General features: G+C 35.4%; 1 protein-coding gene across 6 annotated transcripts in view; it reads left to right on the forward strand.

Moving 5' to 3' along the window:
• BRAF (B-Raf proto-oncogene, serine/threonine kinase) overlaps positions 1–14826 on the forward strand; it is a 173824-nt gene that overhangs the window by 119261 nt on the left and 39737 nt on the right. For 4 of the 6 annotated variants that reach the window (XM_040471779.1, XM_040471781.1, XM_040471780.1 and 1 more), the window contains exons 9-13: positions 6676–6712; positions 10369–10505; positions 10752–10869; positions 12890–12974; positions 13814–13990. In XM_040471779.1, the coding sequence (XP_040327713.1) occupies positions 6676–6712; positions 10369–10505; positions 10752–10869; positions 12890–12974; positions 13814–13990 (554 nt within the window). Of the gene's footprint in view, positions 1–6675; positions 6713–8119; positions 8240–10368; positions 10506–10751; positions 10870–12889; positions 12975–13813; positions 13991–14826 lie in introns of all 6 variants that reach the window. The other 2 variants (XM_040471783.1, XM_040471784.1) reach the window with 1 other exon arrangement.

The raw sequence follows: 14826 nt of genomic DNA on the forward strand, positions 1-14826 counted from the left end.
GATGGTATTAATACTTAACTGATGCCAAATTGTGGAGTTGTTCGGATTTGTTGCCTTATGATATTGTTTCTGCAAAAGTCTTATCTTCATTTATTTAATAGATAGTCCCTTGGCCATTTCATGGTAAAGAAATAAGGGTACCATTGCAGCTTTTCTATTTGGATCAATTTGAAATCTGTATCTAAATTTCTAAAAATACAGTTTTAAGTTAAATAACCCTTTAGGACTAATCATTACTTTATGCACAAGATATGCAAAGCTACTTTTTACCTTCCTTACTTTTTTTTTTAAATGTTTATTTTTGAGAGAGAGGGTAAGTGGAGGAGGGGCAGAGAAATAGAGACAGAGGATCTAAGCAGGCTCCATGCTGTCAGCACAGAGCCGGGTGTGGCGCTCGAACTCTCTTTTCTTTTCTTTTCTTTTCTTTTCTTTTCTTTTCTTCTCTTCTCTTCTCTTCTCTTCTCTTCTCTTCTCTTCTCTTTTCTTTTCTTTTCTTTTTAACATTTATTTATTTTTGAGAGACAGAAAGAGACAGAATGTGAGCAGGGGAGGGGGCAAAGAGAGAGGGAGACACAGAATCCGAAGCAGGATCAGACTTCGAGCTGTTAGCACAGAGCCCAATGCAGGGCTCAAACTCGTGAGACACCTGAACTCGTGAACCACGAGATCATAACCTGAGCTGAAGTCAGACGCTCAACCGACTGAGCCACCAACGTGCCCCAACAGACTTTCCTTAAAGTAAATATTTTAGGCTCGTGGGTCATATGATTTCTGATGACAGCTGTTGAACTTTGTCATTGTAGTGTGAAAGCAGAGATAATACCTTATAAACAAATGGGTGAGGCTTTATTCTCATAAAACTTTATTTACAAAATAATCCAGTAATTGAGTTACAGAAGAGAATAATATGCTCTTACTACCTGAGCTGTGGTGGGATGGGGGTCCTGATCTTGGAATTAGGTGTCATTTCTCCCAGAATTTGTGCTTTCAGATAAAGAGTGTAAGTTATTCCTAATCTCTGTAATAAGCAACAAAACAAAAGCTGCCAACCTTGTTTGCCTTGGAAACTAATTATATTTAAAACGGAAGTTAAAAAACTATTTCCCCACATAAACAGGGTACTAAAATTAGTGAGGTGGTTTTGTGTGTGTGTTAGAAGATAGGAGTTGTTCTCATTTTACAGGCGTTCCTTATGTGAGTCTTCCTAATTATATAAAGTTGAGTAGAGAAGCAAAAATTTTCCTAACAGGAAAATATTCACTTATTAACAGGCTACTTTAGTATTAGTCCCCACTCAGATATCCTTCCCCATCTAATACCAGTTTGCATTCCAACCCCCATACATCATTATCCAACATTTCAATGAAAATATAATGCAAATTGATTGCAAATCTGGCAAAAAAAAGAAAGAAAGAAAAGATTTAAAGATTTTATAAAGATAGTGAAAAATGACTTTGGAGAACTACTGAAATTACAAAAAGCCATTGAAAAATAAGGATACAGTAGAATTAAATTAGTCCAGGTAACAATAGAAGAGAAAAGATCCTTAGAGATGACAATATAATAGGTTCTTCAAATGAAAATGATTTATATCAAAGGATTGTTAGAGGCCCTTCAGGGAATTGATGAAACCCTCTAAAATTTTTATAAAAATGATTATGCTTGCTATGTAAAAGATGAATATGAAAACGAGGATTTCAGTTGGTGCTATAGCTTTCGTATTATGAACAACAAAAAACGTGATTCCTGTGTTCTGATAATTAGCATATTGAAATTGTAACTTAAAATTTATTAAATATAAAAGAAAATCTTTATTATAAATTTTAATTTCATTTTTCAAGATGAGTTTCCAAATTCCAGACATCCTTCCCACTTTTTACTATGAGATTTTTTTCTCTATTTTTATTGGATTTATTTTAAGTGGCCTTTGCCTAATATTAATTTTTCTCAACTAATAAGGTCTAGGTAGGCCTGAATACAAAGGAAGAAAATAGTAGGAGAGGGAAATATGGGAATAATGAGATTGTGAAATAAGAAACCAAATCTTATTTCTAAATTAGGTCTATTCTCATTATGTTCAAAATTGTAGCTATCTTGGGGTACCTGGATGGCTCAGTCCAGTTAAGCTTTTGACTCTGGATTTTGGCTCAGGTCATGATCTCACAGTTTGTGAGTTCAAGCCCCCTGTCAGACTCTGTGCTTGCTGTCAGCATGGACCCTGCTTGGAATCCTTTCTCCCTCCTTCCCTCTCTCTGCCCCTACCCTCTCTCAAAATAAATTAAAAAAAAATTTTTAAACGATTTTTTTTTAAACATTTGTTTATTTTTGAGAGACAGAGCACGAACAGGGGAGGGGCAGAGAGAGAGAGGGAGACACCGAATCCAAAGCAGGCTCCAGGCTCTGAGCTGTCAGCACAGAGCCCGACACTGGCCTCGAACCCACAAAGTATAAGATCATGTCCTGAGCTGAAGTCGGATGCTTAACCGACTGAGCCACCCAGGTGCCCCAAAATAAATAATTAAAAAAAAAAAGTTATATCCAGTTTTCCTTTCAGTACTAACATCATTTTAGACTGTTTCCCTCTAGACTTTTCCTCTTAGTGTTACTGTTCTATTCTCTGAGGCTTGAATATTTGGCGTATCATCTTTATAACTTGACTTTTCTTCCTTCCTTTTAACCAAATAGTCATAAGGTATCAACTTTTCCTTTGGTAATGCATCTCAAATTTGTTCTCATTACTACCACCCTCTGAGCCCATATTTCTTTATTTGAATTAATCTCCTAAATGGATTTCCTGCCATTGGTTTCTCTCTATCCATTTCCATTCTTTATGTTAGTGTCCGAATAATTTTTTTTATACCTCTGCCATCATCTGTTTCCTTGTTCCAAAACTTTCATTGACTTCCATTGATTATAAGATAATATATAAATGCTTTAGCATTTTCATTCAATTTCAGTCATTCAGATCCAATCATTATTTATAATTTATTATTCTAGTAAATAAGTTTTTTTTAACTTCTTTTTGACATACTTGGCAATGCTGACTCTGGGATAGGCACTGTCAGAATTGGGAATTAAAGATGAATTAGCACATAGTCTGTGATCTCAAAGAGGTCACAGTCTAATGGATGAATCAGACGTATAAATAGATGCAAAAATATATAGCTGTAGCTTATAGAAGAGGGTGATAATCCTATATGCCCCAGGGTAGAGTTTATCACTGTATTTAACAGAGAAAGGACAACATTTAAGCCACATTATAAAAGATGAATGCGTAGGAGTTCATTAAATTCACTAGGTGGGGGTTTTAAGAAGAAAGGGCATTTGTTAAGGAAATAGTACATGCAAAAAATATGGAAGTACCTTTACTTAGGATGTAATTAATAATGCACATTGTAGGAGTTTCTGGTTCAGGAGAAGAGTAGGGAAAAGAAGACAAAACTAGGTAGGTAGAGTCCATACTTAAAGGCATTGTCAAGTCTTTAAGGTTTCTGTGGTTGCTGGTAGTAGGGAGTCTGGAAAACTTTTGAGTGGGAGAGGAAGAGCTCAGCTCTGTATTTTGGAAGAATATTGTGAGTTCATGAGAGATTTAGAAGGCAAGATTGTTAGGAATGGTATCAAAAATGGCTACTGTTTATGAATGCTTACTATATGCCAAGTACTATACTGAGTGCTTTACATAAATTTTCTTTTTTTTTTTTTTAAGTTTGTTTATTTTGAGAGAGACAGAGCTAGCGTGAGTGGGGGAGGGGCAGAGAGAGAGAGAGAGAGAGAGAGAGAGAGAGAGAGAGAGACAGAGAATCCCAAGCTGGCTCCACACTGTCAGTGCAGGGCCTGACTCAGGGCTCGAACTCACAGAACCATAAGATTATGACGTGCGCTGAAACAAAGAATCGGATGCTTATCCGACTGAGCTACCCAGGCTCCCCTACATAGCGGAGTCCTCATAAACACTCATGGATTAAGTACTATTTTTATCCTTATTTTACTGTTGAGAAAATTCTATTTGAAGAGGTTAAGAAACTTACCCAAGATCACATTGCTGATAAATGATTGAAATGGGGTAAAACCTGGTCTTTCTTGCTTATGTTTAACTACTGTTCTGTAGAGTAGTAGAAAGAAGTGAAAGAGATCTAGAAGATAATGTCCACACTTCTCTGGCTTGGGTAAACAGTATTCATTCCATTCAGTAGTATAGGAGATACCAAAGGAAGAAGAACAGGTCTTATAGAAATGAAAATGGTAACTTTTATTTTGGACATACTGACATTAAGTTGTCTGAGGGACTTTACTGGTTTAGAAGTCCAGTGGCAGTTGAATATAAGGACCTTGAGTAGAGATAACAGATTTTGGAATAATTAGCATATTTCTCAATTAAAACCATGGGTGTAAATGATACTACTCAAAGACTACATGTAAATTGAAAAGAAGGTAGAATATGCAACCCCACTGAATATTATTAACATTTTGAGGTCCGGGCAAAGACTGTCCTTTTCTGTGCCTTTTACGAGCTCTTCTTCCCAAGTCTAACTTTACATAAGAGAGAGTAGTGTCACCCCAAAGGGCAGAAAGGGAATTGAAGAATGCTGAAGTAGTTGATGTTAGTTGCCACTGAGACTCACATGTGATAAGGACTGAAAATGACTACTGAACAATTAAAATGTCACTTTGACTTCACTGAGAGCTGTTTTAGAGGGCCAGTGGAGGAGAGCAAGGCTGATGAAGGTGTGGGGGTAAGTGTCACTTTTGAGAAGATTGGCTCTAAAGGAATAATGTAAGGGCCATAGATTAAAACAGGGTTGAAGGACAGTTGTTTTTAATGTGAGAATCTTCAGCATGTTTGTAACTTGAGGGGAAGAAGCAAGTGAAGAGAGAGGTTGAAAATAACAAGAGAGGGAATAATTGATATAGTCCAGTTCCTAAACGTGGAAACGATATTCCTCAGAGGCTGTGAGGAATTAGAGATAGACATAGCTCGCTCTGCAGCTCTTTACAGGCTGTATGACCTTGGGCAAATGCCTTAACCTTGAAGCTAGCCGTATCTACCTCTTTTGTTGGTTTGAAAATGTTTATTATGCACATAGTAAGAATTCAGAAATTATAGCTAACGCTACTGTGCAAATACTTGTTAATATAGGGACAGGCTTCTGTTTCCTCTATCATGCTAAAGGGAAGAGATATAAGTAACAAAAGGAGCTACAGGAGATGAAGGAGAGTTGGAAATAGCCAGTATTGGGATACTAGAAGATCCTCTTTAACCTAGAATAAGTGAAAAGATTGTCAAAAAGCTTTAGGAACAGATTGAAAAATAGAAGTTTATGGTGTTAATTAGCAGTAAGAGCGGAGAAAGCCAGAGGTGGCTGATCCCTGGTTGTGGGGAGTTACAAGGTTGGTGAAGCAAAAAGGAAAGGGATGTGGCATTTTTGCCTTTGTCTTGCGGTTCTTTGTGTCTAGAAGTTCCTCTCTGGGACACCTGGGTGGCTCAGTCGGTTAAGCGTCAGACTCTTGATCTCAGCTCAGGTCTTGACCTCGGGATCGTGAATTCAAGCCCCGCAGTTGTGCTCCAAGCTGGGTGTGGAGCCTACTTTAACAAAAAAAAAAAAATGTAGGTGGTCCTCTGCTTCTTTCCACCCCTGCATTCCTATCTACCCCCAACTCCTAGCTCTTCTCTTGAAATGCTTCCACAGTGAGGTCTTAACAGTTCTTTATCCTTTGAACTCGTGTGGCACCAGGAGTCTTTTCACCCATACTATTTGTCTGGCAGTTAACTAAGCAACTTTGGCACCTCTTTTATTGTTTTCTTAAGCTATTATTCTTTTATCATTTCATTTCCATGTTTGTACATCTTTCTTCCACTTAGATTACAAGTCCTCAAGAACACAGAGAAAGTTAGTGAGACCACAAGGATTTTATATTTATTGGTAGCCATGCAGCCCCTAACACCTAGCACATTGTTGGCAGATGTATATTTGTTGGTTATTCTGTAGAAGATGGCAAAGGCTTTATATAATACATTACACATGATGGAAATGCATTTGTAAAGAATTTATTCTAGACTAGAAACAAAAAGCTGCCTGTTTGCAAAGAGCCTTTGAGCCTGTTTAGAGACATTTGGGCCGTTCAGGCCCTCCTATTTAAAGTGGGTAAACATACTAAGTCCCACCTATCAATGTCCAAAGTGCATCGCGTTGCCAGTAGACTTTTCGCTCCCCATCACCCAGTTTTGTCTGTTGTAGGAAGATATGTTTTAATAATAAAGACAAACTTTAACAAAACCCTTTTAGAGCCATTTTGATTTTTTTTCCCCTCTAGTGTTTCCTTACGCATCTGTATTTTGATTGTAATCAAACTGCTTCAGATTCTGTGTCTCCCTCTCTCTCAAAAGTAAATAAACGTTAAAAAAAAAGAATTGATGTAGCCATTGGTTTTGAATGGCCTGAAAGGGATTTCAACATTTGATTAGGACTAATAATCCCTTCAATATAGGGGTTAGGTTGACAAGGGCTTCAAAATGTTTATCTTATGTTCCCTAATTTCATATTCTTTTGTGAAGTAATTGTATGACAGGTATTATGTTGAATTAACCTTTCTGTTAATGGTTAGTGGAAAGTTCAGTGTTGTTATTACTTTCTTACCATATGCTTTGAATAAATATCCATTACTGTTTATTTGTAGGACTTGATTAGAGACCAGGGGTTTCGTAGTGATGGAGGTAAGTAGTGATTTCAATTAAAAAAAAAAAAATCAGGGAAAAATGCAATTGCTTTGCTGCTTGTCTCCTTTATATTTGCTTCTTTCATGAAACACAGACACAGAGAAAAATGTGTAGGGAAAACCCCCAAATTTTTTTTTAGTTTTCTTTATTATTTATCATTCATCTCTGGTAAAATTTTAACTGATTTATAAGATGAGTAGATAAAAAGAGAAGACATAAAAGGGAATCTTAAATGTACTATCTACAATTTTAAAATGTTGTTATCCTCAAAGACAAACCATCAACTATCTTACCCACCTTACTGATTCCTAACTATCTCTAAAACTAGAGGTGCTAACTTCCCTTTGGGAGGAAACTCTAACTAGTACCACTCATACTTAATGATTGAGCTTAGGGTCAGTTAACACTTGATTTTCCTAAGTCATTCTTGTGAAGAATCCCTTAGATTGCCTGTCACAACATCTCCGTTTGTTGGACATTGTCAGCCTCTTCAGCTTTCTGGAAGGGTTTGGAATGTACCTTATACAAAATGGACCCTTATAGAAAGAAAGCATGTTGTCCTCTTATTAGTCCAGTAAATAAAAGAAGTAAATGAGAAATTGAATGGAGATTGCTTTATCAGATGTTCACTCTAGCACTCTAAAAATTGGGGACGTAAGAAAACATTGCTTACTTTTTAAGTAAGATTTTATCCCTATACAATGTTTTCCACAAAATGGTATTTGGAACTGTCTTGAAGATTTCTTCCAGGTGGTCCTTAATGCTTACTTTTTCAAGTATTTTCTCTCTAAAAAAGAGGACCTGTAATACCTGTTTACCTTTTTGAGAGTCGGTCTCCTCACTGTGAACTGCTTTATCTTCAAAATACCTGAACCCAGACTTTAAAGATATTTTATATTGAATAAGCATTGTGTAAGTCATCTTGTGTTATGTTTCTCTATACCTGTGAATCTGCCTCAATGAAAACCCTGCATTGTATCTTGGACTTACTATTCATTGTAGCATGTAGTTTAAAAAGTTGTGGTTGTTTTCCATTTGTTATTCCATGAATCCACCAATTAATGTTGCTGCCAGTTTGACTTTCATATGTCTTAATAACTGTGGCTTCTGATAATTTTGCCCAGTACATCCAGCATTTAAGTGTTGCCATCATATTAGCATCACAAAGTTAAGTTAATCTTAAAAACTGCCTGCTTAGTTCCAAAAATCAAATGGCACTGCTTACCCTTTTTATGAGTCACTTTATAAAAAGTCATTGGGATTTTATGAAAACAAGCAGATTTTTTAGACATCCAGAATATTTTGTGAAGCAGGCTTCAACTCATTTATTCCCATGACTTCTTTCATTTCTTCTGTGTGTCTGTCTTCTTGTGTTTGCCTGCCCCTCTCTTTCTCTTCTAACAGCCCCTTTGAACCAGCTGATGCGTGGTCTTCGGAAATACCAATCCCGGACTCCCAGTCCCCTCCTACATTCTGTCCCCAGTGAAATAGTGTTTGATTTTGAGCCTGGCCCAGTGTTCAGAGGTAGTTGGGCTCTTCTTTCTTGTTTTCACCCAAAGCAAACTCAATATAAACTACAGATACTGTTTGTGCCTCACCTTCACAGCGTGTGTTTGTAAGTGTGAGAGTTTTCAGTACTAAATTTCTGCTTGGCCTGGCTGGAATGCTCTGAATGTGCTTCTCACACATACTCACTACCACAAGCTTTCTGTATGCTGTCTGTCATAAATTTTTAAAAGCAAGAAAATTCTGAGCTAAGATATCCATCTTGTTTTTTGTTCTATTACTTACTTTTTGGTCTTGATAATTTCTTAAACTCGGTGGGTGGCAATAAATAAGGTATATGGGGGGGTGCCTCAATCAGAATAACTTTTATTTTAATCCATTTACATAATAGCCTTCATGACTATTAATATTTGTGATCAACTCTTGTGGTTTTTAATAAAGTAAAAATAGAAACCCCAATTAGGAGATTTTGCCAGATTTTTGGCTTTATTTTTCTGTAATAGCACTGTCCTTTTTTTTAATGCAGGACACGTATGTTTTATATTATATCAGAGGTAGGGAGCCTTAAGAAAGGTTTTTAATATATTTGGGGTACTTTTAGCATACTTCATAAAATTTGAGGATTGCTACCCTCACTTACACCCTAATATGAAAGAAGCACTATAGCAGTGTGGTTCCACTCTCTCAGTTCATCTCACTCTGTTTTGTAGTTAAACTGATCTCTTAACGTTTTAACTCAAAATTCAGACAGGTATCTTACTACAAATATTTTTAAAGAATTATATTTACTGGCTTTTGCTAGTGTCTCTTATTTACTCTGAAAGTGATGGTGGTGGTTCAGATTTTTGCTGTCTCAGCCCAGCTGTTTCTTATAAAATCCATAGGATGGGCTAGAATTCCTACAGTACTGAGTAGTGTCACTGAAATAAGTAATACAGTACATTATTGAGTAGATCAGAATCTATGAGGCCTGAGCAAGCAGTTAAAGCTTTATGATGTTGAAAATTACCGGTTGGAAGGTGGAAAATGGATTATGCTCTAGTTACAGGCATCCCAGGCCCCATTTCCTTTTAGAAAATTGCATATCAGATCAGGTACATTCTCCATGTGATGGCATGTGTGATGTGGCAATGATAAAATTCTATACAGTTTGAACATTTAAATGTAGACATTGCTATTCTCCCTACCCCCAAATAGTAATCTTATAAAAGAAAAAATTCTTTCGAGGTCTTTTTGTTCTGTATATGCAAATATTACTGGACATCTCAGTTCTCCTTAACTGTATTCAGACACCACTAGGAGTCATTGCCCCGAACCCCTCTAAACCGGCTAGGTGAATCTAGGAGTTGTGCTCAGTCGGTGTTTAGAAAAGTATGCAGCCCTGCCTACTGAGTCTACTTTCAGTGTATCCACTGGACTCACTTGACTCCTAGAATATTTCCACTTGTAGCAGCTTGGCCAAGAGGCCATAGCACTTAACTTTTCTCTCACTTTATACCTGTAGAGATTTTTCAGAAAGTCTTGAGAAACCTGTTTGGCTTTGTTTGTATTAACTTTGTTATACAGGTAACAAGTAGTCTTTGGTAGAACAGGAATCCAGGAACCACTGAACTGACCGATATTTCTAACTCTTAAACAGTATAGGATTTTTAAAGTTCTCGTGGCTAATATGATAGAGCCAGATATTTTTAACATTAAGGCCATTATTATATGTTCCCATTTGGGAGTTTCCATCTGTTTTTATATTGATTGGCTGTTCAGGTAACATAAAATAGTTACAAGTTTATTTTTTCTATAAGCTTTTAAATTGATTTGACGTTTTTAAATCAAACAAAGACTTGGGAGTATTGTTTTAGTATTGATCTCTTACTTTAGAAAGATTATTTTTCTTCCAGACTCTACACCAATAAGCAAAGTATGTATCTGAAATCAGGTGTTTTAAAAGTCATTAAATTGACCAGAAAACCAAAAGAAATTACAGTGCAGATCACCAAATGAGGCCCTTTTTTGTCCTATCATTTCCAAAAGATGTGCCTTTAAACATACATTTTGAAAAGAAGTCTAAATCTCTCCCTACCCTCTTCCCCCAGTAAATTAACATACTCAATCCTCCTTTAATAGGTACATTTTTCATTTCACTAATTTAGGATCAACCACAGGCTTGTCTGCCACCCCCCCTGCCTCATTGCCGGGCTCTCTCACTAATGTAAAAGCATTACAGAAATCTCCAGGGCCTCAGCGGGAAAGGAAATCTTCTTCATCCTCAGAAGATAGGAATCGAATGGTGAGAATATATGATATCTTCTGGTCTCTAAGCTCTTTTGTTTTATAAGCTAGCTAAATGTAATGTCACCTTTTAGATTATATGATATATGGTGATGTATGATATGTCAGTATGTGACACAGAATTCCCTTAACAAAGTAAATTTAAAAGCTGATAGTTTTTTGCTTAAAGCATTCCCACACACTGATTTTTGCTCTCTTCCTTTTTTGTTTGCTTTGGCTTGACTTTTGTGCTATTTTTATGAAGAAAACACTTGGTAGAAGGGATTCAAGTGATGATTGGGAGATTCCTGATGGGCAGATCACAGTGGGACAGAGAATTGGATCCGGGTCATTTGGGACAGTCTACAAGGGAAAGTGGCATGGTACGTATGTAATACAGTGACATACAAGTTATAATAGGATACATGTCATAACTGTGATTTAAAAAAATCAAAGGGAATATGCACTGTTTGAATCACTAAGCAAATAGCATCATAGCAAATAGGTCAGATTAAAGAGTCCTCCAAAGAAAGGGTTAACAAAAATTATGGGAAATAAAAACAATTCACAGCAAGGAGGACTCCTATCATTACAGTAATAATTTTTAAAGATGACAATTCCCCGGGTGAGTTACGCCCCAAGATTTTTTTTCTTTTAGAAGTCTTTTTGCTGATAGTTTTATTTGTGTTATAAATCACAGGTAAACATTAAAATTGTACTTACCAAAGGAAGAAACAACCAGGGAGCATATAGAAATGTTTAGCCTCACTAATTATCAAAGAATTGCAAATTCAAAAGCTAGAAATCATTATTTGCCTCTCAAGTGGACAGATAGGTTTTTTTTGTTTTTGTGTTTGTTTGTTTGTTTGTTTGTTTTAATTGGCCATGTTTAGAGCTGTGATTGTAACACTGCTGGAGGGAGAATAAATTGCTACAGATTTTCTGGGGGGCAGTTTGTCAATATGTGTGTTGAGCCAACAATTCCATTTGTAGAACTACAACTCATTGGGCAGAAACAAACAGATGTGTGTGCAAATATATTCATTAGAGACTTAATGAGAAAATGGAAATAAAGTTACGTGCTCATTAACAGAGGACTGGATAAATTGATAACCTTCATATGTGATTATATAGACATGAGATAGTGTGGTAGATCTATATTTATTGATACAGAAAGGTATGTGTGGTATATTAAATTTTACAGAACAGCATGTATAATATCCTATACTATGGTACTGCCTAGAAATATACATATAACATAAACTTTTAAAACGACTGTCAGCATTTTACTATATATCTTTTTAGGTGATTTTTTTCCATATGTATTCGTAAATATTCACACTGCATACCTATAAAAGCCTAATAAGTTTATATATCAGTGTGTTAACAATGATCACTTCTGAGTGACATGATTATAGGAGATTTTACTTTTTTTCTTTGTTTTCAAAATGTTTTTCACCATGAGCACTGTATTACTTCGATAATCAGGAAGAATCCATAATTATATCAAAGTATAATAAACCTGCAAAAAAGTACAAGATTCGTCTGTATTATTGTATGTGGTTATAGGTCATTCATTCTCTGAATAGTATTCATTGTGTGACTCTAACATGATTTCTTTTCCAATCTCTACTGTGTGATGAACATTTGAATAGTGTCCAGTTTGGGGCTATTACGAATGCTGCTGCTGTGAATATTCTTAGTACATGTTGTTTGGAGAACATATGTTCCATTTTTGCTGGGTATATACTTAGGAAAGAATTGTGGGACCACTGGATATACATATGTTCAGTTTTAGTAGATGCTGCCAAAAGTGTTTTAAGTGCTTGCACCATTTTACACACCCACTGGCGATGTGTAAGAATTCTGTTTCACATAAAATTATTTTTTTAATCTTCCTGAGCAAAAGCAAGTGATCCTTGGATTTGAAAACCATGTTAACTACTCTGATAAAGAAGCTCCGCAGTTTTCTATTTCAGCCAAGCTTCATTGGGCCTGTCCTCAATAGTTTGTTTTAACATTCAGATAATAAAAGCATTTGGTTTAGTATTGTTAATTAATCAGGAAAATACCATGGGTACTTACTTGGTTAAACTACATTTCTAGGGGAAATACAACATTGGCTATTGGGGGGGGAGGTGGTATTTTGAAATACTAGTATAGGAGTGTCATTGTTCATTTAGTTTTTATCCTTAGAAAATTAATACATTTTAGAAGTTAAGATCTCATTTATTTGCAATTTAATAATGGTATGGATTTAAGGCCATGGTAATTAGTGAAAATATCCAAGAGGTTTATATATATATATATATATGTATATATATATATATATATATTTTTTTTTTTTTTTTTTTTAAGTTTAAAAAATTGGAATGACATTTAGAATGACAACTTTTTTTTTAGGTGATGTGGCAGTGAAAATGTTGAATGTGACAGCACCCACACCTCAGCAGTTACAGGCCTTCAAAAATGAAGTAGGAGTACTCAGGTGAGCCTGTGTGCATTACTGTTTTCCAGAGAAGTTATCTTTATCTTCTATTTTCCAGTGATAGCCACTGTTGGCTTTACAGGTTTACTAAAAGTGGTAAGACAGAGTTTGAGTATACTATGTCTTTAACCGTATTGTTTAAGTGGTGTACAATATTATATGGTATAACTGATAGGAAAATTAGTCCTAAGGTGAATTAATGGAAATACAATGTTCTGATCATGAAAAATCCTATTTCCACTTATGGAAATAATACTCTCAAAATTCTAAATTTATCAGAACACATTTAAAGATTGTGTCAAGCCCTGGGACTTGAGGAACATTAACAAACTAGAGAATATCCAGGCAGGGACAACTTAGATGAGGAGGGTTCTGAAACTGTAACAAGGGGAAAACAGTCGATAGAACTGAGTATATTTGGGTCCACAGAAGGCTATTATGTTCAAGAAGGTACAGACTTTGTTTTATTCCAGAGAGCAGAACAGGACGGCCAGTGGCGGAAGTTGTAGGGAAATAGTTTTTTCTCAACCCCAAAGAACTTTTTAATACTAGAGCCACTTTCAAAAGGGGGGTAAGGGTGAAAAAAGAAGCTGCAGTCTCAGTGAAGAGCTTTGCACAATTGAAGGTATTTAAGCAACTTCAGTTGCCTGTTGTGAAGTATATTAAAAGCTAAGATCTTTCTGCAAGGGGTAGGATATTACACTAGACAATTCCTAAAATAATTTCTAAACTTATCCTTCCTTATGTTCTTCCTGATAATCAGACTGCTTTGGTCCACTTTTTTAAGATTTGCTGAAGTTTATCGACATTTACTATTTACTAACATACTTCTTTTACAGGAAAACTCGGCATGTGAACATCCTGCTCTTCATGGGCTATTCAACAAAGCCCCAGCTGGCTATTGTCACCCAGTGGTGTGAGGGCTCCAGCTTATACCACCATCTCCACATCATCGAGACCAAATTCGAGATGATCAAGCTGATAGATATTGCTCGGCAGACTGCGCAGGGCATGGAGTAAGTTCCATTCTGTTAAATCTCTTGTAAATTGTTTTTGAAAACCACTGATGGTATTTTAAAGGTTTTAGCTAATATTCTTTTGGGTTGCTTTTGAATTACTGTCTAGTAACATAGGAACACTTTTAACTAATGGCCAAAAATATGATATTAAGAAATAAAATGTCTCTCTTGTATATCTTTAGTATAGTCTTCAAAAACATATATCAAATATTTGATAACAAATACGTGACTGCAATTTTATGTTTAGCATGCAATGATTTAGTATTGAAGGTTAACAAAACAAAATAGGCCAAAAAACCAAGAAAGTCTACAAAAAAGTCTTTAACAGTTACTGAAGTATACAAAATAATTAAGTTATCCTTTCAAATTATTTTCTACATGTACCCATATTTTTTATTACAAAATGTCATCTGAGTGAAATAAAATAAAATGAAAATCTGCATTCTGATGCTTTTTTAAGGATTCCAAGTTGAGTTGTTCATATCTGTTGAATTTTGCTATGTAATATAAAAGATAAAATGTTGCTTAAATAGAATTTATCATCGGTCAAAATAGGGAACCAACTGGGAGGGATAAATGTTGCATGCAGCTCTTAAGTACAAATGAAGAAGGATATCAAAAGGTAAAAATTAAGAATGAATTTTGAAAGTACTTAGATGAAAAATTTTAAGTTAGTAGAATACAAGTTTAAAAGCTCTATGGGTAGTTTAAAAATATGTATGTATCTTATATTTTATAGTACACAAATGGCTTTTATTATGTCATTTAATCTTTATAGTGCTATAAAGTAGTTTTGTTTTTTTTTGTTTTTTTTTTTTTTTTTTTTTTTTTTT

This window comes from Herpailurus yagouaroundi, unplaced genomic scaffold, assembly GCF_014898765.1.
Source record: "Herpailurus yagouaroundi ecotype Mexico unplaced genomic scaffold, PumYag 100, whole genome shotgun sequence".
Taxonomy (NCBI): Eukaryota; Metazoa; Chordata; class Mammalia; order Carnivora; family Felidae; genus Herpailurus; species Herpailurus yagouaroundi.